This window comes from Mirounga leonina, unplaced genomic scaffold, assembly GCF_011800145.1.
Source record: "Mirounga leonina isolate KUSES-001 unplaced genomic scaffold, KU_Mleo_1.0 Mir_178, whole genome shotgun sequence".
Classification (NCBI taxonomy): Eukaryota; Metazoa; Chordata; class Mammalia; order Carnivora; family Phocidae; genus Mirounga; species Mirounga leonina.
This window is the reverse complement of record NW_023270464.1, coordinates 10,431,927-10,456,228: the sequence shown is the minus strand read 5'-3', so window position 1 is coordinate 10,456,228 and position 24,302 is coordinate 10,431,927. Positions and strand designations below refer to the sequence as shown.

General features: G+C 45.8%; 1 protein-coding gene across 2 annotated transcripts in view; it reads right to left on the bottom strand.

The window, feature by feature from the left end:
- The window catches only part of ADAMTS17 (ADAM metallopeptidase with thrombospondin type 1 motif 17), a 344,744-nt gene that overhangs the window by 63,763 nt on the left and 256,679 nt on the right, over positions 1 to 24,302 (bottom strand). For both annotated transcript variants that reach the window (XM_035024022.1, XM_035024023.1), the window contains exons 17-19: positions 14,730 to 14,887; positions 11,684 to 11,843; positions 10,187 to 10,322 (exon numbers count right to left, since the gene is read on the bottom strand). In XM_035024022.1, the coding sequence (XP_034879913.1) occupies positions 10,187 to 10,322; positions 11,684 to 11,843; positions 14,730 to 14,887 (454 nt within the window). The remainder of the gene's footprint in view (positions 1 to 10,186; positions 10,323 to 11,683; positions 11,844 to 14,729; positions 14,888 to 24,302) is intronic.

Here is a 24,302-nt window from a genome sequence, read left to right as displayed (position 1 = left end):
GATACAAGTCTCTTACTTATCAGATAGGAGGTCTGAAGATATTTTCTCCCACTCCGTGGGTTGTCTTTTTTCTTAATTTTATTTTCATTTTTCTTAATTTTATTTTCATTTTTCTTGATACTTCAGGGTATCTCAGAACACAGTAGGAGCCTCATTAGTATATAAGTTTTTAATTTTGATGAAACACAATGTCTATTTTTTTTCTTTTGTTGCTTGTACTGTTGCTGGTACTTCTGCTGTCATATGTAAGAAACCATAAACATAATAAAGAGTTTTTCCCGTTTTCTTCTAAGAATTTTATATACTTAGCTCTTTAGGTCTTTGATCACTGGGTTAATTTTCATACATGGTGTGAGGTAGGTGTCCAACTTTATTCCTCTACGTGTGGATATAAAGTTGTCACAGTACCACTTGTTGAAAAGACCGTTCTTTCCTCATTGAATGCTCTTGGCCACCTTCTTAACAATCAATTGACAACAAATGTGAGGGTATATTTCTGGACTTTCAATTATATTCCATTATTCTATATGTCTGTCCTTATTGCAATCCACACTATCTTGATTACTGTAGTTTTGTAGTACATTCTGAGGTTGGAAAGTGTGTCTTCCAACTTTGTTCCTCTTTTTAAAGATTGCGTTGACTATGCAGAGCCCTTGCAATTCCATTTGAATTTCTGGATCAGCTTACCCATTTGTGCAATAAAGACAGATGGGATTTTGATAGAAATTGCATTGAACCTTTAGATCAATTTGTGGAATATTTCCACCTAACATTAAGTCTCCCAATCCATGAGCATGGTACATCTTTCCATTGATTGAGATATTCTTTAATTTCTTTTAACAATGTTTTGTAGTTTCAGAGTATGAGTTTTGTACTTCTTTTGTTAAATTTATTCATAAGTATTTTATTCTTTTTGATGCTATTGTAAATAGTGTTTTGCTTTTTTTTTTAGCTTCATTTTTGGTTTGTTCATCACTGCTGTATAGAAATACATTTGATTTTAGTTTATTGGTCTTATATCTTGCAACCTTCCTGAATTTATTAGTTCTAATACTTTTCCAGTGGATTCCATAGAATTTTCTATATTCAAGATCATGCCAGGTGTAAAAAGAGATAGTTTTACTTCCTCACTTCCAATCTGGATGGCTTTTATTTCATTTCTTGCCTAAATGTCCTGGTTAGAACCTCTAGCACAATGTTGAATAGAAATGGCAAGAATAGATATTGTGTCTTATTCTTGTTCTCAGGAGAAAAGCATCCAGTCTTTCACCATTAAGTATGATGGTAGTTGTCAATTTTTTGTAGATACCCCTTATCAGGTTGAGGAAATTCTCTTCCAATTCTAGTTTGTTGAGTGTTTTTATCATGAAAGGTCTTGGATTTTGTCAGTCTTTTTCTGCATCTATTGAGATCATCATGTTGTTTTAAAAAATTATTTCATTGATGTAATGTATTACATGAACTGATTTTCAAATGATAAACAAACCTTGCATTCCTGGGATAAGTCCCACTTGGTCATGGTATATAATCCCTTTTTTATGTTTCTGGATACAGTTTGCTTGTATTTTGTTGAAGATTTGTCAACAGTACTCATAAGAAATATTGGTTTGTAGTATCCCTTTCTTATGATGTCTTTGGTTTTATTATCTGGATAATACTGGCTTCATAGAATGAGCTGGGAAGTGTTCCCTCCTCGTCTATATTTTGGAAGAGTTTGTGAAGGATTGATGTTAATTCTGCTTTATATATTTGGTAGAATTTGCAAGTGAAGCCTTCTGGTCCTGGGTTTTTCTTCTGGGGAAGCTTTTAGATTAGTATTTTAACCTATTTACTTGTTATAGGTCTATTCAGATCTTCTATTTCTTCTTTATTCAATTTTGGTAGTTTGCATCTTTCTAGGAGTTTGTCCATTTTATATTAGTTATTGGATTTATTGGCATACAACTGTTTGTAATATTCCTTTACAACCTTTTTCATTTCTAATTTTAGTAATTTGAGTCTTCTCCCATTTTTTCATGATCTAGCTAAATGTCAATTTTTTTTGTTCTCTTCATATAATCAACATTTGTTTTACTGATTTTTCTTTATTGTTTTCCTATTCTCTATTTCAAATATTCCCCTAAGCTATAAAATTTCCCCAAAGGACTGTTTCGGCTGCATGGTCTAACTTTCATATGTTAAATCCTCATTTTCATTCATCTGAAAGTATTTTCTAAATTTCCTAATGAATTCTCTTTGATCCAATTGTTATTTAGGAAGTTTTATGTTGTTGAATTTCCATGTATTGTGAGTTTCCAAAATTTCTTTCTGTTGTTGATTTCTAATTTTATTCCATTAAGGTCAGAGTATATACTTTGCATTATTTCAGCCCTTTTACATCATTGAGGTTTATTTAATGGCCTAGATGATGGTCTATCCTGGGGAATGTTTCAAATGTACATAAGAAGAATGTATATTCGGGGCGCCTGGGTGGCTCAGTCATGAAGCGTCTGCCTTCGGCTCAGGTCATGATCTCGGGGTCCTGGGATCGAGTCCCACATTGGGCTCCCTACTCTGCAGGAAGCCTGCTTCTCCCTCTCCCACTCCCCCTGCTTGTGTTCCCTCTCTCACTGTGTCTCTCTCTGTCAGAAAATAAATAAAAAATCTAAATTTAAAAAAAAAAAAGAAGAAGAATGTATATTCTTCTCTCATTGGGTAGAGTGATCTATAGCTATCTCGTAGTTCCAGTAGGTTTATAGTGTTGTTCAAGTCTTACATTTCCTTGTTGATCTTCTTTCTAGTTTTAAAAAATCCATTACTGAAAGTTGGGCATTAAAGTCTCTATTATGGTTGAACTACTTTTCTCTTCATATTGTATATTTTAGGACTCTGTTATTAGGTACATACATGTTTATATAATTGTTATTTCTTTGATGGACTGCCCTATTATCATTATAAAATATTTCTTTTTATCTCTAGCAATTTTTTTGTTTTAAAATCTATTTTGTCTGGTATTTGTATAGATAATCCTGATTTCTTATGGTTTCTCTTTGCATGAAACATCTTTTCCCATACTTTTACTTTCGAATGTCTTTTTTTTTTTAATAGAGGGCATGCACGCACACGCACACGCGCACACACACACACATGTGAGCGGGGATGGGGAGGGGCGAAGGGAGAGAGAGAGAGAATCTTCAGCAGGCTCCATGCCCAGAATGGAGCCCAATGTAGGGCTTGATCTCACAACCCTGAGATCATGACCTGAGCCAATATCAAGAGTCAGACGCTTAACCAACTGAGCCACCCAGGCACCCCAGGAATTTGAATGTCTTTGTATATAAATGTATACCTGTAAGGAGGAAAGAATAATACTTTCCTAGGCAAAATCACTCCTATCTGTGGACTATTCATTCCTGTAAGAGAGCCAGCCAGCCCAGGACTCTGCCAGCAGAGGTCTTCATTAGCCCCCAGGGGGAAGGGGTTAATTTTCTGGGAAGCTGCCACCAAACATACCCCAAGCTCAGTTCTGAAATATCCCCAGAGATTCTACAAGTCAGAAATACTTCACTGTATACCCCCACTATAGAGCCATTCCTTCTTGGTCTGATGTTTTTTTTTCAGAACCTGGAGAATACATATTTCCCCTTCATTTCTGATGGATCGCTATGATCTTGGTTGTGTTTGCTTTTATTCTTCAGTTTCAACATTTCCATTTACTTTTCATTTTTTGTAATTGTGACATAAAAATCAAATGCAAACATTGAGTGCTCAATGCTTTTTATATTTTATGACTCAGAAAGTCAGAATGAGGGAAGGGCCTCTTAATGGACCCCAGGGTCTACATGCAAAGCATTTCTTGACAGGAGAATTCTGTTACCTGTGGAACTGGTATCTGGGAATTCCCTTGTCCTCTGTAATGATCAAAGTGGGGGGGGTGTTCAAATGATTGAAGGGTTAAGTATGGCAGAAAAGAAGAAAACAGAATTTTCAAATTCAAAACAACACTGAAATGTTTTCTCTCTTTCCATCTGGAATGTTCCTAACTTAAACAAATAACTAAAGGCTTCAAAACTTTACTATGTAATTTAAATATGAGTGAAGTTCTGGAATTTGAGTAGTGTTAGAAAAAAGATCTGGAATCCAACTAAATTTCTCCTCACCATTCCTATACCTAGATAAGACATGTAATAGGCCAATAATGCTATTCATCATCTTCCCCGCCTTAGGCACTGCTTCTTTATTTCACATGGCTTGTGGGGTGCCCCTCATCCCAGACCTGTGACCATATGCCCAAGCGTCTGAGGAGTGGGCCAAGCCTGAAAGAGGGGAGCCCTACTCTGGAGATCCCCAGTCTTAGAACATACAACCCCGGGCCTTGCCCTCCTGCCCATGCAAGCAGTCCTGCATCATGGCTCCTGTTCTGCCCCAGGAAGCAGGCGGTGCCAAAGGTGGCCTCCTCTAATCTCTCATATCCAGGGCATGGGAGACAGAGGTGTGGCAATTAGATTTACCCATTTTATTTTCAAGGAAAGCAGGAAACTAAAAAGCTTGAAGTTTTAGACTAGCTAGAAATGGATTAAACAATGGTATCTTTTCAGATTTTGGCTCCACCTAAAGATCTACATGTTCTAGGTTTCATTCTTAAGTCATGATCACACACACACACACACACACACATGCTTTCATAAAAAAACATGAGGGATTCCATTCCATTTTAACTAAAACAAGGCACACCTGGTTAAGATAATAAGCAAAGAGGACAAATTTAAAATCCAAATACACTTCCTTGCAGATGACTGTTCGATTCAGTTGGCAGTACAATATTAAATATGCTTTTCTGAATCACTCTAATTCAATGCACAGTACTGTATGTACTGCCTGGGAAGAAGTTCAAATCACAAATGCTAGGGGAAACATCTAATAGCTTGGAATGGCCTTTCTGAGTGGCCAACAAGCTCTAAGACACTGCAAGAATATTAAATCCGGGGAAGCATGAGCTATGTGTTCCAGAATGAGCCCATCTCCCTGTCGTGCCCCACCCTCCTTGCTCCAACACTATCTGGGCCTGGGTCTGAAGGAGGTGGCACATAGTGTTTCTCTTTGGATGCCGATTGACGGTGGGGCCTCTTCCCTGCAGACTGTGGTCAGCAAGGTGAAGGCTGCTGGCCACAGTCATAACAGCTGAGCGGATCTGTGATTTCTGCCTCTCCTGCCAATGTCGGGGGCCAGGTTCGCCGATGTGTTTGTATTGGTGTGCAAGATGCTGGAGAGAGGCCATCTGCCCTGCGTGTCAGATTCCGGATTCCATATGGTTATGGCAGGGTTTGGGAGAAGTATCCACAGAGCTAGGGGCAGGATTAGAATAAAGAGGTGCTAATAGTGTGCAGTTGGGAAGGTAAAGGAAACTGTCGGGAACTTGATGGAAAAAGAGGGTTGAAGAAAATTAAAAGGCGATCAGAGGAAATAAAGAAAAATATAAGGGAAAAGACAAACATCACTGTTGTTTTAAAGGTCAAAGAGTAACAATAATATAGAAAGGCTCTTTCGCCTTGCCAGATTCAACAGTGAGTTGCATTTTGGCTTCTTCAATAAAATTTACACCATTGGGTTCTTGCACTCTCCTTCCAGCTTCCAGGCTCTGTCTTCCAGGCATGCCCACCCCACCTGAAGCAGCTATTTCTTTTCCAGACCCTACACATCTCCACAACCCTTTGTCAAGGTTGAGTTTTTACTTATAGATGAAATCTGATTATCTAGCAGTAATTTTCTGAGGTCAATCTCCTCACCTTTCTTTATCAGCCTAAGTCCATATTACTAGATGTTCTGAAGAAAGACTCAGGTCAACTAGATCTTGCTCTGCAATAATTCAAGTTTTATTGTTCAAATATATGTGTGTGTATATACATATATGCATATATATATCTTTACATAACATATACATATATATTGTATATGTGTGTATATACATATATGTATGTGTGCCTCTGTGTGTTTAAATATAAATAAATATAACTAAGACTTGCAGGAGTTTTAAAATCTATCAGATCACACATTTCTTCATCCAAACAATAAATACTCTTTGATGAGCCATGACACTGCATTCTTATGTGTCCTCTTTAAGAAACAGTATGAAGTTAGATGGTTCAAAATAAACAACTAAACGACCAACAAATGATACCAGACTAGAGGAGGCAACTAAGCATTTCTTTTCTAGGCTCTGAGACAAATTTCAGGTACTATCTTCTATCAATTTCATTTTATCCTCTGCCTTGGGAAATTCCACTCATTCTTTAAGTCTGATTTGTATGATTTTACAGAGTCAGGAAGGCACTAGAAGGAAGTGGGTCAGGAAGGAAAAAAGGATGACCCAGAAAGGTAGGTCAGAAAGGAGGGAAGGGAGAAATTTAGTATTTATCAAGTTCCATGAGAGCAAAGACCCTGTGTGTCTTTTTCACCTTGGTACCTAGAACAGGACCTGGTGAATGGGAAGGTGCTTGACAGGTGCATGCTGGATGAAGGAAATTACTGATGTTGTACTGTATGCTGAGGGTCATGCTGGATGCTTTTAAAAAGAGTACTGAACAAGTGGGCAATACAGAGTAACTCAGCAAAATGACATGTCCTTCTTCGTATAAGAACGTGTATTTCCCGAGGTAGTATCTTCAGAGCTTGGGCTCATGCGAGGTTGTGGTCCCAACATCTCAGAGGGCAAGGCAAGGGTAAGTAATAATCTAAGGCAGGGCCAGCAATTTATTGCTCCTGGGCCAAGTCTGGCCTGTAGACTGTTTTTGTATAACCCAGGAGTTAAAAACGGTTTTTACATTTTTAAAATGGTTGTAAACAAAACAAAGAAAACCAGACATCAGAAACCTATGTGGCCTGTAAAACCCCAAAATAGTTATTATCTAGCTCTTTACAGAAAAAGTTTGCTGACCCTTATTCTAAGGAGATACTAAGCATGTGCTTCTGAACTTACTTTTAGTCTAAAGTGTGTTTGGCTTATACTTGCGTTCAACCATGGCAAGACTGCAGGCCTGTGGTCTGTCAGAATGTTCTGTGAGCAATCTGGAGCCACACCTACCCAGACACACACACTCGATATGCTTCATCCAAGCTTAGAGCAGCTCTGTAGCACTGTTTTAAAGGGTGGGTACCTTTGTTAACTCATGCTGGGTGATGTGACTCTTTTGTAGGTGTTTCCTACTAGATTTTCTGTGTAGAGTTTTATAGCACAATTAAGTCCCCTCCTAGAATATCTGTGTGGCAAAATCATAAAGGTGCTGCTTTGGCCTATTGGTGTAATGGTGAGAGAGCTTTGTTACGGAGTTTTGAATTAACCTGGAATCTAGTTGAAATACTAGAGAAGCAACTTAATTACCTCTCTTCTATCCTTCACTAAACCTGGGACATGTTTGGTCATTGTCTCTGATTATTTTCTTTTCTATTTTTCCCCTCCTCCCCTTCTCTGACTCTAATTACTCTTATGTTAGAATGCCTGATATTATCCCACAGATCACTGAGTCTCTGTCATTGTCAACAATCTTTTCTTTCCGTTTTCCAGACTGGGTAATTTCTATTCTTCTACCTTCAAGTTTGTTGATCTTTTTTTCATCATCTGCTGTTAGGCCCATCAAAGTGATTTTTTAAAAAAAATTTCAGATACTGTGTTTCTTGGTCCTAAAATTTGGTTCATTTTTAGAGTGTCTCCTTTTTGTGCTTAGATTTCCTATGTGTTCATTAATTGTCACTATATTTTTTCTTATGTCTTTGAGCACAATTATAATAGCTGCTTCAAAATTCTTGTCTGCTAATCTCAACATATGTGTAATCTTGGAGTCATTAATGTATGGATCACATTTTTCTGATTTTTTTTTTCTATGTCTGGTAATTTTGGACTGTATCCTGAACATTGTGAATGCTATGTTAATCTATATCAGTGCCGTTCAATAGAATTAAGACATCAGCCATAGATGTAATTTTAATTTTCTACCACCCATATCAAAAAATTAAAAGGAGGGGTGCCTCGGTGGCTCAGTCATTAAGCGTCTGCCTTCGGCTCAGGTCATGATCCCAGGGTCCTGGTATGGAGCCCCGCATCCGGCTCCCTGCTCCGCGGGAAGCCTGCTTCTCCCTCTCCCACTCCCCCTGCTTGTGTTCCCTCTCTCGCTGTCTCTCTGTCGAATAAATTTTTAAAAAATCTTTAAAAATAAAAAATAAAAAAATAAAAGGAAACTGGTGAATTTAATTGTAATAATGTGCTGCATTTGACCCAGTGTGTCCAAGGCATAATTATTTCAACATGTAATCAGTATTAAAAATTACTAAGATATTTTACAATCTCTTTCCATACTAAGTCTTTGAAATCAGGTGTATATTTTTACTTTTACAGCACATCTCAATTTGGACTAGCTAGTGGCTACCAAATACGGTATGTGATCAGCACAGTTAAGAGTATCATTGTGAAGAATATTGAGGGTTGGTCCAATAAAAGCAACCCCATCATTATGGAAAGCAGAGTCCCTAACAGTTTTTAAACTTTATTCCTTGGTCCATTCCTTGGGCCTACTGTGATATGAGGGAGGGCAGAATGTGCTGGGCTACTCTTCCACATCACATATGTGTCTCAATTCAATCAGAGCAACTCTGATTTCATGTTTTATGTTATTTGGTTTATGTGCATAATTTAAGATATCTTTGGACACTAAAATAGTTTGAAATCATAAATGATCTTAAAATATGATTCTTGAAGGGATCCCTAAGATCTTTCTTGCTTAGTCATGCCCTTGAGCCCATGTTGACACCCCCTCTTCTAGATTTACTTATCCTACTTTCTAGTTGGTCACAGAGCTGAGCTGTCTCTGTGGGCTGTTGGATCTTTGGGTCGTCATAGAGGCAAGGCCTTCCTTCTTTGACCCTGGGTGTGTGTCATCAATTGATGAGTCTGTGGGATGGCTGCTCAGAGCCAAGATGCTCAAGAAGACTTCCCAAAGTGAGTTGTTCCTCATGGCCTTCAGGGTTAGGGTAGAATGTCATTCTTTTGTTTAAATTGAAGTATAATTAATATACAGCATTATATTAGTTTCACATGTACAACATAATGATTCTGTACTTTTATATATTACCCAATGCTCCCCACAATAAGTATATTCACTTTCTGTCACCAGACAACACTGCTACCATCTTACTGACTATATTTTCTATACTGTCTCTTTCATCTCCACGACTTACTTATTTTGTAACTCAAAGTTCATACCTCTTAATCCCCTTCACATTTCACCTGCCCTCCCACCCACCTTCATTCTCAATTTGCTAAGGACCACACACAACCAATGAAGTAAGTCTCACCTCTTGCTTTCCCTCCTATCTTCCCTCTCTTCCTCTCTTGCTCGCACACTTGACCAGTTTGACAAAGCAAAGTGGGTTGGCATGAAAGCCACATGCTTTGTGAAACTTTTGCACCAGGCAAGAGGCCCAAGTTGAGCTTAAAGAACTGCCATGTCAAAAGTCCAGCTTCTTTATAGAAGAAAAACATGCACAGAACCACAAAACAAAAACCATGACCTCAACCCAGAGCAGAATAGGAGGCCAGGGGTGATATTACACACTTTACCAACCACACTACGATGCGAAGTCTCACTGAAATGACCGGAAATAAGAAAGCTTAACTAATGAGCACATTTCACACGATTCATCTCGGTTGACAGCCCAAGAAAATTCACTTCAGAGCAAGTGAAGTATTATGGCCATGGAATCCATCAGAAGTTCTGATGGATTCTATGCAATGAACACCAAGATCCACACTCACTGGTATAAGTTTCAGCCACCTAAACAGACCCATCACAAACACTAACCTGTGCGAGTTACTCATGGGTGCTCACACTCTGTGATTTCCTTTTTTTCCAAGACAAAATAACTGGGGGGAGCCAACATAGATCAGTTGAAAGTATGCAATGATTTTGTTCTCCATGAGATGTTCTTAGGGGCCTGCTAAAAAATGCCTTCTAGCTAGGATTATACATTTTTTCGGAGCTCTGACTTCATAGTCAGAAATTCAGTATTTTGAGCAAGCAGAAACGACTTAGCAACAACAACAGAACACGGTGCAGAGTCGTACTGCCTCCACGCCAACCCCCCTCCCCCCCGCCCCATGCATGGATGTTTTTGCCCTGACCCTGGAGGGTCCAAGCTTGAGAACACAGCTCCTTACCGTGACTGGCACGGATGTGAGTTGCACCTTCGGACCTGGGGCTCTGGGCGGCTTGCTTGAGGACAGTCACTGTCATTCACCAGAGTCGTGGTCTTATTAACAATCCGCGTGCAGGACACGATGGTTCTGCGTTCCCCTGGAAGCCAAACCACAGGGAACTGAGAAGCTTGTGGCTACACACACCTGGAAAGGCCATCCACAGATGCAGATGGAGGAGCATGCGGGGGCATCTTTTGACCAGTCTGTCATGTGAAGTGACTGTTATCATGCTTTATTGGTTGTTAGAGAGAAAGAGCCATAATGTTAGGGATGAGGGTGTGTAAGACATGGCAGGGGCAGCATGGGGCAGGAGGAAGATTCTGGAACAGGATTGGAAAAAGGCAACACCACAGATTGGCTGTGTTCTTGGACAGCTTGGGATTCACAGAGGCCAAAGTTCTGATTTGGGTCTTCAATTTCCAACAAAGATTGCCAATCTCTTTATCTGTTCTTTTGATATTTAAAGTCTATTGAGGTCTGGTCTTGATTAAATACCTGTACATCAGTCCTCACCAGAGATCATAGCTACTTATTAGAGAATCCCTCCAGAATCGCGGGACAGCAGTGAGAAGCAGGGAGGTTGGTCTGAAGGACACACAGACCTGCCTCCTCCAGGCGGGCAATCTAGAGCCAATCTGAGAATTTGTTTAGCTGGCCAAAGGCCACATGTCCTCAGCATCACCTGCATTTGGGGACTTCACTAACTGGTTACCCTAGATGGGGGTAGCCATTCTCTGTGTGTCCCCAGAGCACCCTACATGCTGCTTGGTCATGACTTTGCCAGGGAGGCGGATGATTGGGAGCTAGAGAGGGTGGCTTCTGGAGCCAGGCTGGCTGGTTTCAAACTTGGTTTCATCACCGGCATAATGACCACAGGATCAACAGCTAGCCGCCATGATTCTGTGCCTCAGTTTCCTCAACCAGGCTGGTTCACTTAACCTCCCTGTGCCTTAGGGGTAAGTCATTTGCTAAAATATGGCGGCAAATCACAAAGCCAGGGCTCATGCTCGGAATGTTTCCCTGGCCTCGTGGGACTCTTTCTTTCCACCGCATCCTGTAGTGGGGTACCTGTGGCCAAGAGGAAAGAGAATTTGGGGGCAAAAGCATCTGGAGGCCCTCCACTAAACACGAACAGGTGAAGGTGTATTCTGTTCACCCCCAGGGTCACTTCCCTGTCATACCTGTGATGTACCCGTACAGGGGCCAAACCTCCACTCAGGGCAGAGTCCGAGGGCCCTGCACCATAGGCAAAGCAGCTGTGTGGGCACAGGGGCGTGGAGGACTGCGTGAGTGTCTTGCAGAGAGAATTGCAGTGGGACGTGGGTAAGTTCCCGTGGAAACACAGGTGACACGGCCAGCCCTTTTCATGCCCTGTGTGCCAGCCACAGGGTGCCCCGAGTTCGTGCCTTCCTTCAGCAAGACCCCACACCCAGCGGACCCGTGACTCCGGCTGCTCACCTCCTCCACACTGCACGCTGCACCCTTCCCAGCCGCTGTGGGTCCAGATGAACAAAGAGTCCTGGGGTTTTTCGGGTTCACTCTGATTTTCCGCAGTGTAGTTGACAGGAACAGTGTACTCGTAATGGATTCCATAATTTTGGTCATGAAATAACAGCACCTGGATCAGCAGTACAAATCAAAGGTCGTTTTGAAATGGAGAAGAACCCCACAGCCTTGCTGAATTTGCAAACTAAGCCACACTGTGGCCGTCTCCCTACTGGGGTAACCAGGTCTTTTCCGGGTTTCTAGAGGGGTTCGTTCTAGGGGTGCTCCCTTATTTCAGTCTCAGGTTCCTCAGAGACTCAACTCAGGGGCAGGAGTGTATGCGGACCCTCAGCAGGGAGCTCTGCTCTCTCTCCCACTGGAGAAAGGACCAGTTTAGATGAGGACTTCGGGGAGGAGCAAGTTTGTGGGCTCTCAGGTGGCGTTTTATAGGGAGAGCTGCTCCCCACAGCGCAAAGAACCCGTCCCACATACTCAGCCACGAAGCTGCCCTTGCAGGCAAGAAAGACACAAATATGCGGCTTTGACCTAAAAAGGCATCTGAACAGGTAGGGTTACTCTACTCCTTTGAAAATGAACATCACTCTTCAGTCCCCAAGCACCAGCCCTTGCTACATGTAAGGCAGGCTCACGGGCAAACACAACCCCACCGCACAGGAATCTTGGGGACTTCTGCTGAGGAGTCCAGGGGTGCCTGAGCCTTCTTGACGCCACAGGAGCTAAGATGGTGATGCCCACAGGGTGGCAGGGGCGTGGCTCAAGGCTTAAAACTAGAGTGAGAGGGTGGGGAGCCAACCTGCCGCTTGGGGACGCTTGGGTCTGAAATCCTGGTGAGTGAGCAGATGGATGGGTCTGCCCTTTGTTTGGCAATCTGCGTACAAGCCCTGTAAGGACAGAGATGTTCTACCAGTATTATTTTTCCATGTGTAATTGTGCAAAACAAGCCCTCTGGGGGGAGCCTGGCTGGAGGTGATGGGTCTTCAGGCTAGACTTGGAACCACTGGGCACTCCTGGGTCAAGGCTGTGATCAAGTTCCCTTCCAGGCCTGGAAGAGTGTGTTCCACCTGCCCTGACCTGGGGAGGTCCCCATGCTGCCCCTGAGAATCTCTCAGCCCTCCAAGGGCTTGAGTTGCAGGGTGGGGGTGAGGTGCTAAGAGCAGCCTGAACCGCATAAACATCCACTTCTCCAAGAAACAGACTTGCAGTAATGCATTTGGAAAAATGCCTCCAGTTTTAAAAAAAACAAAAAACCTTCTTTAAAAGATCTTTATTATCTCAGTGTGGGAAGAAGACTGGTGCATCAAGAATCCATATGAAACCAATTTCATGCAATTTTGTAGCCACGTATAATTTGCGTGTGTGAGTGTGTAATTGGTTTCAAACGCAGGTTCCCGTGGCTCTGCGGGTGCTCCTGACCCTGCAAGCGATGTACGCACCCCAGTTTGGGGATGATGGACACCCATGTAGAGGCAGAGGGGCACCTCTCATTTCTAGGTTTAAAAACTTGAACTAATCATTATTTCAAGAGATAAAAGTGATTAATATTAGAGAGGGCTGGGACTTCGGCTGAGTTTAGTGTATCAGGCATGGTCTGAATGAATCCGGGCTGTGCATTTGCTTTAATGGGCTGACAGTTCCCTCACAGTTTAGGAAAGCTTTGGGCAAGAGAGGGAAATACACCCATCCTAGGGTTTGCTAGAGAAAGCCAATTCACGTGCTAACAGGTGACATGGCTGCATGGTTTGATCTTTTTTTTTTTTTTATCTTGTCTTATGCTTCTTCTTGTAACCCCTTTTAAATCAGGACAGGCGGATTTGTTCTAATGCCTTAGACTAGGACATAATCTCATCACAGGGCGGTGGCTTAGGGACAGGTCCTTGGATCCCAGAAATCAAACGTGCGGGGCTACGTTGGCCGTGGATTTAGTGGGCTGAGTGTGGCAGTCACAGGTTTATGGATGGCTGAAGCCAGGCATGGAAACCAGTTCCCTCTGCTCTCTCATCGTGTGGCGGGGGCAGGGCCGTCATGGGCGAGCCTGTCCCGGCACAGCGGTCTCCTCAGGGGATTCCCAGAGAGGTGGCCAGCGACTCTTCTGGGTATCACCTAACCTTGAATGGCCGCAGTTTGCCAGAGACCACAAATTAACGGAAAAAAACAAAATTTCCAAGCGGAGACTCTGGAAGCACAGAGGACAAAATGTGCTTTGGTTACAGACGCACAAACGGCCACGGAGCCCGTGCCTTGGAACGAGACATGGAATCAATAATTCCGAGCAATCAGAAGTGAGACATGGGAACTCCTGGACCTTAAGAAGGAAACGGTGGGATTCCTTTCTCTGAAGATCTTTAGTACTCTTAGAGGGACGCCCCACTGATGTTCAAGTGGTTCGCATGGGGTTCTCCCCACCTTGAGTCAACAGGTAAGACAAGGTAGCCCCAACCCGGCCTGACTGCCTGGGATCCATGAGACTACACCGGGAGTCAACCTTCCTGTAGAACCCGGTTCTCCCTCTCCTGGTTCCCGAATGCCTGATGCAGAGCCGAGTCTGGAAAATCTGAGTGATGCTGGTTTGGAAACGGAGTCGACAGTTCATTTCCAAAAGGTAGTTTCCAGTGTGGATACACCAACTGTGGGGCGGACCTGTGCTATCTGATATAAAAACAGAGACTCTGAGCGGGGCTGTCTGCTCCATGGGGCCAAGTCTCCCTGGCTGTCACAGGGCCCAGTATTTCCTTCCCGGAGGCAGTTCCTTTTGAGAAAGATGGGAGCTCTGCCAATGAAGAGCCAGGGCCAAGTCTGGGGAAGGGAAAATTCTCAGGCATGTGGCGAAAGGGATGAGATAAGAAAAGACCATGAGAGAGGGAGGCTTGAGCAGCAGGTGGCCAGGAAACCCACCAGGAACCAGGCGAGCTCCTCTCCCCAGCACCCCCGGGAAGAAGGGAACTGGCGAGGTCCCCTGGAGCCTCAGGCTTGGGACAAAGGCAAGAGCATGGCAAGTTACCATCAGATGCAGTGGTATCTTGGTTGGTCCCTTGGCAGAAATCTTCTCCCACAGGCCCCTTCTAACGTAACGCACAGTTGTGCCTGCAATCTGGTACTCTCCAGGGAGCTCTATCTTCCAATCGCTGTTGATGGATCTCTTATTGGTATCTTTCAGAGCTAGAAAGAAAAGGGAACATCATGGAATCAGGGGGCGTCAGTCTGCCTTTTCAGGGGAATCTCAGTGTCCTGAGGGATGGATTGGAGATCTCCCTCTCCACCTCTACAGGGGAAGGGATGGAGGTCTACAGTGATAGAAGGTGAACTTTCTGGATGCTGACAACAGAAGTCTGGCTCACAGGGGGCAAACAGCTCAAGACCCGCAGGACCCTCTGAGACAGAATGCCAGGGGATGGAGACAAGCGCAGCCCAATCACATTTTACTAAACTTCCAGGGTAGAGGGTCTTCTGCCGGATGGATGAATTCTATTTTAACGCGTCGAACACTACAAAGAGGGGTTTGCTGCTTTAGCAAAACTCGTCAATTCATTTGACTGCTACCTACCTGGGGCTTTTTACAGTTACACCCTAATCCAGCTTCTCTTAAGGATTTGAGAGCCCCATGTTAGTAAAGTGGGGGCTCCTTCAAGAAAACAGTTGCTCTTCTATTAAATGGTAGAGTCTGGGAACCTGAGCCGACCACGGATGGGACAGTAGGGCTCGGACAATGCCACAAGGGTAGGGTTCAGTGGTCCTCGGGTTCATGCTCTGCGGGCTCACACCTCCACTCTGTACAGAATGTGTTGGAAGAAACAAAATCAACATTTTGTTGATTGGCCAGAGCAAAAATCTGCTTTTCCCTACAAGCCATGTATTGATTATCTGAGTGCTGACAGTGACTTTCTTGTGTCCCCTTCTGCAGTGAAATTCTGTGGTTTTTTTTGTTTCATTTTGTTATTTAGGAAAGACAAGAGCTAAGAGGTTCTGGCATTTGGGAGAAGGTCACAGATGATAGTAGGTTGACAACAAGTCTTCTGTCACTCAAACGATGAAACTCCCAGGACACCCTGGGGGCAATGCCTCCCTCTCTGCAAGGGCAGCTGGAGCCCTCCCATGCCCCAATGCCCCCAGTGTTCACAATCGCTTTGGGACCCTGCTCGGTCCACAATCAGCAAAAGTGGGTTCCATCCCATTCCTTCCTCTTGGCTCCCAGAGGCCAGAAATAAAACACCCGCATTTCGTACCGATTGTGGATAATGAGAGTTGAAACCAAAAAGGGGTTTCTGTTAGCCTTGAATCCATGAGCCCCAAGGCTGGGTCAGGACCTGGTTGGACCTGGTCAGGCCACCAGCAGCTGGGCTGTCTCTAGGACATTTTGGTCCCAGTGCTTGTTCCCGCCCTGCCAGGCCGTCCTGGGGCACATGGAGGAGATGCATGCTCACGACTCCTTGCTTCTTTTTTGTTTTTTTTTTTTTTAAGATTTTATTTATTTGTTTGAGAGAGAGAGAATGAGAGAGAGCACACGAGAGGGGGGAGGGTCAGAGGAAGAAGCAGACTCCCCACCAAGCAGGGAGCCCGATGCGGGACTCGAGCCAGGGACTCCAGGATCATGACCTGAGCCGAAGGCAGTCGCTTAACCAGCTGAGCCACCCAGGCGCCCACGACTCCTTGCTTCTAGGAACTGCCAAGAGAAACTAGGAAAGAAGCAGGAAGGGTTGTTTTCCAGTAGAGCGACTTCTCGTCAGGATTTCATATCCAGGATGGTTGTGCAGAGTGAGTGGTGGAGGGTTAGAGGACTCCAGGGAAGGCTTAGAAAAGGGAAGGCTCTACCTCTTTGAACTGAACATTTCCCTTCAAGAAATTCTACCTGCTACTGAAATTTCCTGGCTATGAGAAGGAAGTGAGAATGTAAGGATACTCACAATCTCTGCTCCTTTGTCCCTTCCTCAGCCAAAACCTACCAGCCACCTTTCAAGGGGCATGTTCTTGGATTTAGCCTCTATATGTACTTTTACCCATTTACTCTTCCCAACAACTCTCTAAGGTAAAGCATTATCTTCCCCTTTTCACAGATGAGGAAATGGGGGCACAGAGAGGTTAAGTTACCTGCCTAATGTCACACAGCTATGAAGAGTGGACAACCTGAACCTAAACGCACCAAGCTCAGCACTCTCACTACTCTGGCAATTTAAATTCCCATATTCTTTAGGTTATAGCCTCCATCTAGAGTCTTATGACAAATGCAAAAATGCACAAGTGTCCTATTTGTTCCAAGAGAACACATTCCAGGCTTGAACTGCTGCTGGGTCTCATGTTCTATATACCCTTATAAAAATAACGCAACTCACAGATTATTCTTTCTACTTCTCTGTAGGTTTGGAAAATTGTTTCTTGCACACGTAAATTTGGTTTCAGAAATCAGTGCAGGCTGGTGGGATGGGGCAGACAGACACAGTGAGGGGCCAGAGTCCTCAAGGAATGGTTTCAGGAAGAACAAGTCAGACCGGGAAGCTCAGGGAGCAGCCGATATGTTCCCCCCTTTCTTCTCCCTCCCCCCGCCCCACCAGTCAGGGCCTCCTAGCTGGATGATGAGGACACAACTCCTGCCCTCAGCGAGCTCAACATTTGGAAGGGAGACAAGTGAGAAAACAGATAAACACAGCACAGCTTCATAGGCTCTGTGGCAGAGGTGAGTTCAGGGCCCGCATATGTATGTGTGGGACGAGGGCAGATGGGGAAGACTTTCTGGAAGAAAAGCAGAGGTGCCCTTGAGGTGAGACTGCAAGAAGAGCAGGGAGAAGAGGTGGCCTGGGCGTGCCTGGCAGGCATGGACTGTGGATCCTCACCTGGGGTGGCCATGATTACTCTTCCTAAGGCCACTGCTCTGTGTGGAGAAGCAAGTGGGAGGGGAAGCAATTTTTCCCCCCAGAAGTCTGGCTGGGAAAAGGAGGCGAGATGAAGAGTGGCTCTAAAGGGTGGAGAAGGGCAGAGAAGTTTCACTGTTCTTGTTATCGGGGTGGGAGACCTCGAGCATGTTGAGACCCCCTCCCCCACCCAGAACTTGGAGTTAGAGAGATGGGCAGAGTTTCTTTAGAGCTGTATGCTGACCACCACCATGCTTGGCCCACCCCCTAAAACCCACTTCCCACACTCTGGGGTGGCTGCTCTCCTTGTCACTGGTCACCCGCATGCACCAGCTGACTCTCCCACTCAGTGCCCTGGGCTGGGGCCTTGGGTTTAAGAGTTGGGGCCCTGACCTTGTTCTCATGTTATGGCTGTTGTGAATAGTGTGTTGGCTGCCTGGCATCTCTTTCTCTTTCTTCAAGTAACAACAGCCCAGAGTTTCCTTTGGGGGTATGTTCTTCCTCTAACTGACCCCAAATTCATCTCAGTTCCAGGTATGGGCCCATCACCCAACCCTGGACAGTTAGAGTCAGTTCTAAGACTTCCGTTCTCTTTGGGAAGAAGCAGCTTTCTTTCCACAGGATTGCCCAGAGACTCAAAGTAAATCTGGATTACCAGTGCATGGGAAGAGGCCCCTAGATTAAAGTCAACTGAGAGAGGACAGTGGTGCCAGGGTCGAGAGGGACAGTTTCCCATGATATCATTTTAAGCCCCTGGATCCAGCAGTGCCTGAAGCTGATGCTCAGCAACTGAGAACTGCATTTGGCTTTCACATGTGTCTTTTGAAGGTTGGGTTTTTGTTTGTTTGTTTTTGTTTTTTTAAATACTAACCATGATAGGGGCAGGGCAGCTTGGGAAAGAAGATTACTAGTATGGACTCCTAGAAACCACCCTAGGATCCTTAGCAGTGTAAGCTTTGTACCCTGAGATTTAGAAGACCTGGCCTACTCTATCGAGGCCTTAAACTGTCTCCTGAGCCTCTGCTCCCGTCTGGCACTAATGCCCAGGATGAGGTGGCTCTTTCTTACTGAGCCTTGTTTGTGTATTTCCTCGGCCCTTTGTGTAAGGCGCTGTAAAGTGACTTAGTGAATTATACAGGGAAAGCTACTATGCCTCCATGCCAAAAGTCAAACATCTGGGGGGGGGTCAAGACTGGGAAGGACTGGAAAATGTCCAGGAGGGCGCACCTGGAGGCGATTATAAAACCATCTGCAGAAACAGCGCGTAGAGGTGTGGGGGCCAGCCTGGGGAGCCCCGCTTCTGCCGGCAGAGGCACCCGCTGCGGCTGATCTAGGGGCCAGATGGAGAGCCAGCTGGGGCTTGGGTTATGCCAGCCTCCGATCACCAGAGCAGGGTCGTGCCTGTCAGTAGGGGGAAGTGCTGAGAGGGGCAGGTGGAGGAGACAGTGCAGGAGGTGGTCTGCAGGGGGGGTCTGGGGTGGCTTGGATGAGCGGGTATTGGTCAAAGAAGAGGGGGAGGGGATGTGAGAGTGGCAGGCGGTGGCTGGCCAGTTAGGCCAGAACAAGGTCAGTGGCCAAACGGGGGAAGAACACGTCAGACAGCGGAGCACTGGTAACCAGCTTGCTAGCGAGAACCTAGATTTACAGTAGATTTCCCACCATCCGTGTGACCCCAGTGAATGCAGAGCTCCTCCAGGCCATACACCACTGCTGAGGTGCCCCCAGGAGTTCGCAAAGCGCCTGGCTTTGCTTTCCAAGGCCTGGTCTGGAGCTGCTGACTCGGGGAAGTCTCACACCATCACAGCTTTGGGGGTGTGGGCGGGGCTCTCATGGCCCTAGAAAGAATAAACTCACCTCCACGGCAGCTGCAAGCTTCCAGTCACTGCAAACGTGGCTTTTAAGTAATCTCTACACCCAACCTGGGGCTTGAGCTCACAACCCTGAGATCCAGAGTTGCATGCTCTACCAACTGAGCCAGCCAGGTGGCGCAAACGTGGCTTTACAACGGCCACTGGGCACCCCATCCTGGGGACAGTTTGATCTTGATGCCAATCCTTGACGAATTTTGCGGCGGGAGGAAAAACACAGAGGGAAACGTAGGGACTCAGCAATTCCACGAAGCACGGCAATCACTTCAAACCTACTGACTTTGGGTGAGGAATCTAGTCAGCAAGAGTCAGAAATCTGCAAGGTGCTGGGGTCCAGTGGTGGCACTGGGACTTCCTGTTAAGATGGGAATTTAGCATCTGAGATTCCTTCAGAAGGGCGGGACAGCCGCCTCAGAGAATCTCTTGGAACATCAAGATCATTAGTAGCAAATACATAGGTTCGGTGTAGAGTCCAATGAGAAGCCCATGTTGTGGGCCCAGGTCAGCTCCAGACGGTGAGAACACAGATCACCCCCTGGCTCACCGGCATCATTCTCCCCGCAAGGCTAGTTTCCCTCAGCAGGGTTTGCGAGAGCCGGTGGGGCAGCCCCTTGCCAGAGTCCTTTCCAAGGCCTTGTACGTAATGCTGCATTCTTTTTCTGAAAGAAGGCCCCAGAGTTAAGTAAGTTTCAGGCCCTACAAGTTCCTGTCCCTCTCAATCCTGTGGCATGGAGGGTCTAGGCAAGCCCCCTGTGTCTGTAAGCAGGTTGAGGTTGGTTTGCATTTGAAATTAGGATTTTTAGGCCCAGAAATTCAACAGGGGCTATTGAAAGGATTACACATGCTTTGATTTGACTGGCAAATAATAAAGTGACCAACAAAGGGAAATCCTGAGTGACTTGATTTGATCTGTGCTGTCTGAAGTTTTGATTTGCTGGGGAGGAAATTTTTGCTTGCTGCTTCTGTCTGGGTCAGAGGCTGGATGTTTTAAGCCACCGTCCAAAATAGAATAGTGCTGGCTTTTGTGTATTTGGCTTAGAAGCCTTTAGGGGCCTCTAGCAGCTAGAGAGACTTCTGCAGGGACGAGGATGGGCACGAGCTCTCTCTTGCTCTTTTGCTCCTGTGGCAGAACAAAACCATTCTATCAAGGAATGACCCAGAACGTGAGGTCACGTGGCCAATGTCCATTTCCCTCCCGGGCCCCTCTTTCTCCCTGTGGACATCTATACATCGTCCCTGGACATCCAGGCACTGTGAGAAAAGATCCTGAGCCATTCTGGGGAGCAGAGGGACCGGGTAGGGGGGGAACATTCCTGCTGGGAGGGCGCAGCTCCTCCCTACAGCCAGCTGGAGGCAGACTGAAGAGGTCCGACCCCATCTGCAGGCTCTCCTCTTGCATGATGCTGTGCAGAAGCTGGGCTTCTTTTTGTCTTTCTCCCTCTTGGATTCCACTGCAAGACTTGACCCACAGTCAACCTACTTCTAATCCTGGCATCCCGTCAGTTCCTTTTATTTCCACTCCGGGTGCTGCCAGCTCTGTTCTGAGCTGCGGATGCAAACTGCAGCGGCATTCCCTGGGCCAGGTGGTTTGGAGCTGAGAGCCAGGCAGCGTGGGCTGAAGGTAGGTGGGGAGAAATTCTTCGGGAAGGGCTCCCAGCAAATGTGAGGGAGTAATTCAAGGTTACACTGGGTTGACTTCCAAAGCACCCACAGCCCCGAGTGGAAACAAGGCTTGTTTGAACTAACTTTAGAAACATGACGAGTGTGGACCACCTTCGGATTTGCCCTCATTCACACACCAGGTCCTGGGCTCCTGGGACTAAAACGTAGGACTAAGATAAGAAGACCAAAGCTGGCTCCAAGCTCCCTTGGAGGTCCAGCGCTTTGGGGGAAGTTACACCGAACCCATCTCCTTGGGATGGAGATTTGCCTCCTTGAAGTCCACTCAAAGAAGTAAAAGCAATGGGCACATGCAACACCTGTTCTCTAGTGAAAAGACATCCCCCTCTGCTGATATCAGGGCAATTCCGGGAGGCTCGTGAATGGCCGCAGACCCCAATGATACAAGGCATCTGGATAAGCTCCTGAATGAACCCCTGGAGCCTCCGTCTCGCCCTCAGTGAAATAGGCAAAGCAATACTTTGCAGTGGTTTTGGGGGTGGTGAGGAGTCAGGTCTGCAAAGCAAGGTAGGGCTCAATGCCTGGGAGCCACAAAGGTTGATGTTCGTGCAGACCACAGGAGCCAAAAGGAACCAACGGGAGAGCCAGCCCCCCACGGGCAACACTCACTAGTTACGTGGCCCTAACACGGGTTCCAGGGAGAAGTTCATTTTTACTATAGGAATTAGAAGCTGGGCAATCTAAAGATGTCCATCGACAGATGAATGGATAAAGAAGATGTGGTATATATATACAATGGAATATTATGCAGCCATCAAAAGGAATGAGATCTTGCCATTTGCAATGATGTGGATGGAACTAGAGGGTATCATGTTCAGTGAAATAAGTCAAACAGAGAAAGACATGTATCATATGATCTCACTGATATGAGGAAGTCTTAATCGCAGGAAACAAACTGAGTGTTGTTGGAGTGGGGGTGGGGTGGGAGGGATGGGGTGACTGGGTGATGGACACTGGGGAGGGTGTGTGCTCTGGTAAGCGCTGTGAATTATGCAAGACTGTTGAATCTCAGATCTGTACCTCTGAAACAAATAATGCAATATATGTTAAGAAAAAAAAAGAAGAAGAAGAAGAAGGTAGCGGGAGGGGAAGAATGAAGCGGGGGAAATCGGAGGGGTAGACGAACCATGAGAGACGATAGACTCTGAAAAACAAACTGAGGGTTCTAGAGGGGAGGGGGGTGGGAGGATGGGTTAGCCTGGTGGTGGGTATTGAGGAGGGCACATTCTGCATGGAGCACTGGGTGTTGTGCACAAACAATGAATCATGGAACACTTCATCTAAAACTAATGATGTAATGTATGGGGATTAACATAAGAATAAAAAAAAAAAAAGAAGCTGGGCAATCTAAAGGATTCTGATATCCTTCTGTCCTTATCTTGCCACAGGAAAGGACAGATAACGTTCCGAATTTCAAGGGCCACCTGGGGCTGGGTCAGGGGCAGGAATGGTGCTGGGAAGTCTGGGAAGCCCGGACCGGAAGCCAAGGGACTCGCTTGCTGGGGCACCTGCTGGAGCTCTGATGGAAGAACCAAGCAGTTGACCTTGGAACGGTGCCAGCTCCTGGGATAGTGAGATCACGTCAAAGGCAACGTCTGCCACCCACCAAGGCCCGGTGCCCCCCAGGGAGCAGAAATGTCTCTCCCAGGTAGGTGAGGGCTGATGTATCCAGTCGGAAAGGGTAACTTTTGGGGGTGACACTGGGTGACTGGGCTTCCAAAGCAAATGCTGGTGAGGTTGACCCAGTTTCCTCAGTTGGGCAGAGAGGGGGTGGGCTCTTTGGGAATTTAGTAAAAAAGGCCACCTCTCTGCAGAAGCTGCGAAGAGCACCAGTACCGCAAGGCTACTTTAGAAAGCATGTATAAGCATCGTTCTATCTGCAATGATAGCTGGGGCAACTGCAGACAAGGGTGCCAGGCTAGACTGGGACAGCGTCCATGCTGGGGGTTGGGTAGCAAAGCCACAGAGGCTGATGAGAGCCATGTGGGTGTCAACCTAAGGGATGGTAAGGTCCTACCCTGGTAGCAGGAGACACAGTGGCCTCAAGGAGGCGGGGTGGACGGCAGGAGAGAAAGCTGCAGAGGAGGGGACAGGGCTGCTTGGGACACAGTAGGGACCCCAGGGGGCTGGTGTGGGCACTCAGGAACAAGAACTCCCGGCCCCACTCCTGCCTCTCCCCAAAGCGCGTGTGTGAGGATTAGCTCGGTGTCTGCAAACGGTTCTTATAGGATGGTGGTCTTCATTGTAAACTTGCCTTCTACAGGTTTGTTTTATGTCTGTCTAATCAGACTTTGAGTTTCTTTCTTTTTTTCAAAGATTTTATTTATTTATTTGGGAGAGAGAGAGAGAACAAGCACGAGCAGGGGGAGAGACTGAGGGAGAGGGAGAAGCAGACCCTCTGGTGAGCAGGGATCCTGACCCGGGGTCTGATCCCAGGACCCAGAGATCATGACCTGAGCTGAAGGCAGATGCTTAACCGACTGAGTCACCCAGGTGCCCTAGACTTTGAGTTTCTCAAGCAGGGACCATTTCAAAGAAAGACTTAGATCCTTCCATATCTATGAAGGCAGGAATGTGGACAAAGATGTAATTTTTTAAAAAAATCAGTGATAAAAGGTGAAATGAAAGCATTTTGTGAATAACTTCATTTCAGCCAAAACTACTTAATTCTTAAGTTTGAAGCCAGAGATTGAGAGAGAGAGAGAGAGAGAGAGAGATCATGTCCTATATATTCTTGTCAATCTCAAACAGAACCTTGCCATACAGACTGAGGAGATTATAATAGGAGGAAGCCCAGAAGAAGGGTACCTGGGTAGGAGATCAGCCACCTCCAATTTGAAATCTAACCCAAGATAGAACATAGGAGGAGGGCTGGTGGGAGGACACGGGTCACAGCATGTCCCAACCCAGTGAACTATGAGTAGAGGCAATCGTTAGGCACCCTGCTCGTCCCCATAGCAGCATACAGAACATTTAGGGCTCAACCCACGTACCAGGCAGACCTTTGCAAGGGCCAGTGGAGAGACTGGCCATTATGCTTAGGATACACTCAGAGAGACTTCGGTGGCTAAGAAGGGGTTCAAGTGAATAATTCTTAGGGCTTAAAGTATGGTTCTGTTGAAGGCAATGAAGACCAATCTGGAATGGAACCCCATCCTTCCATAGAAAGACACAGGCATTTGT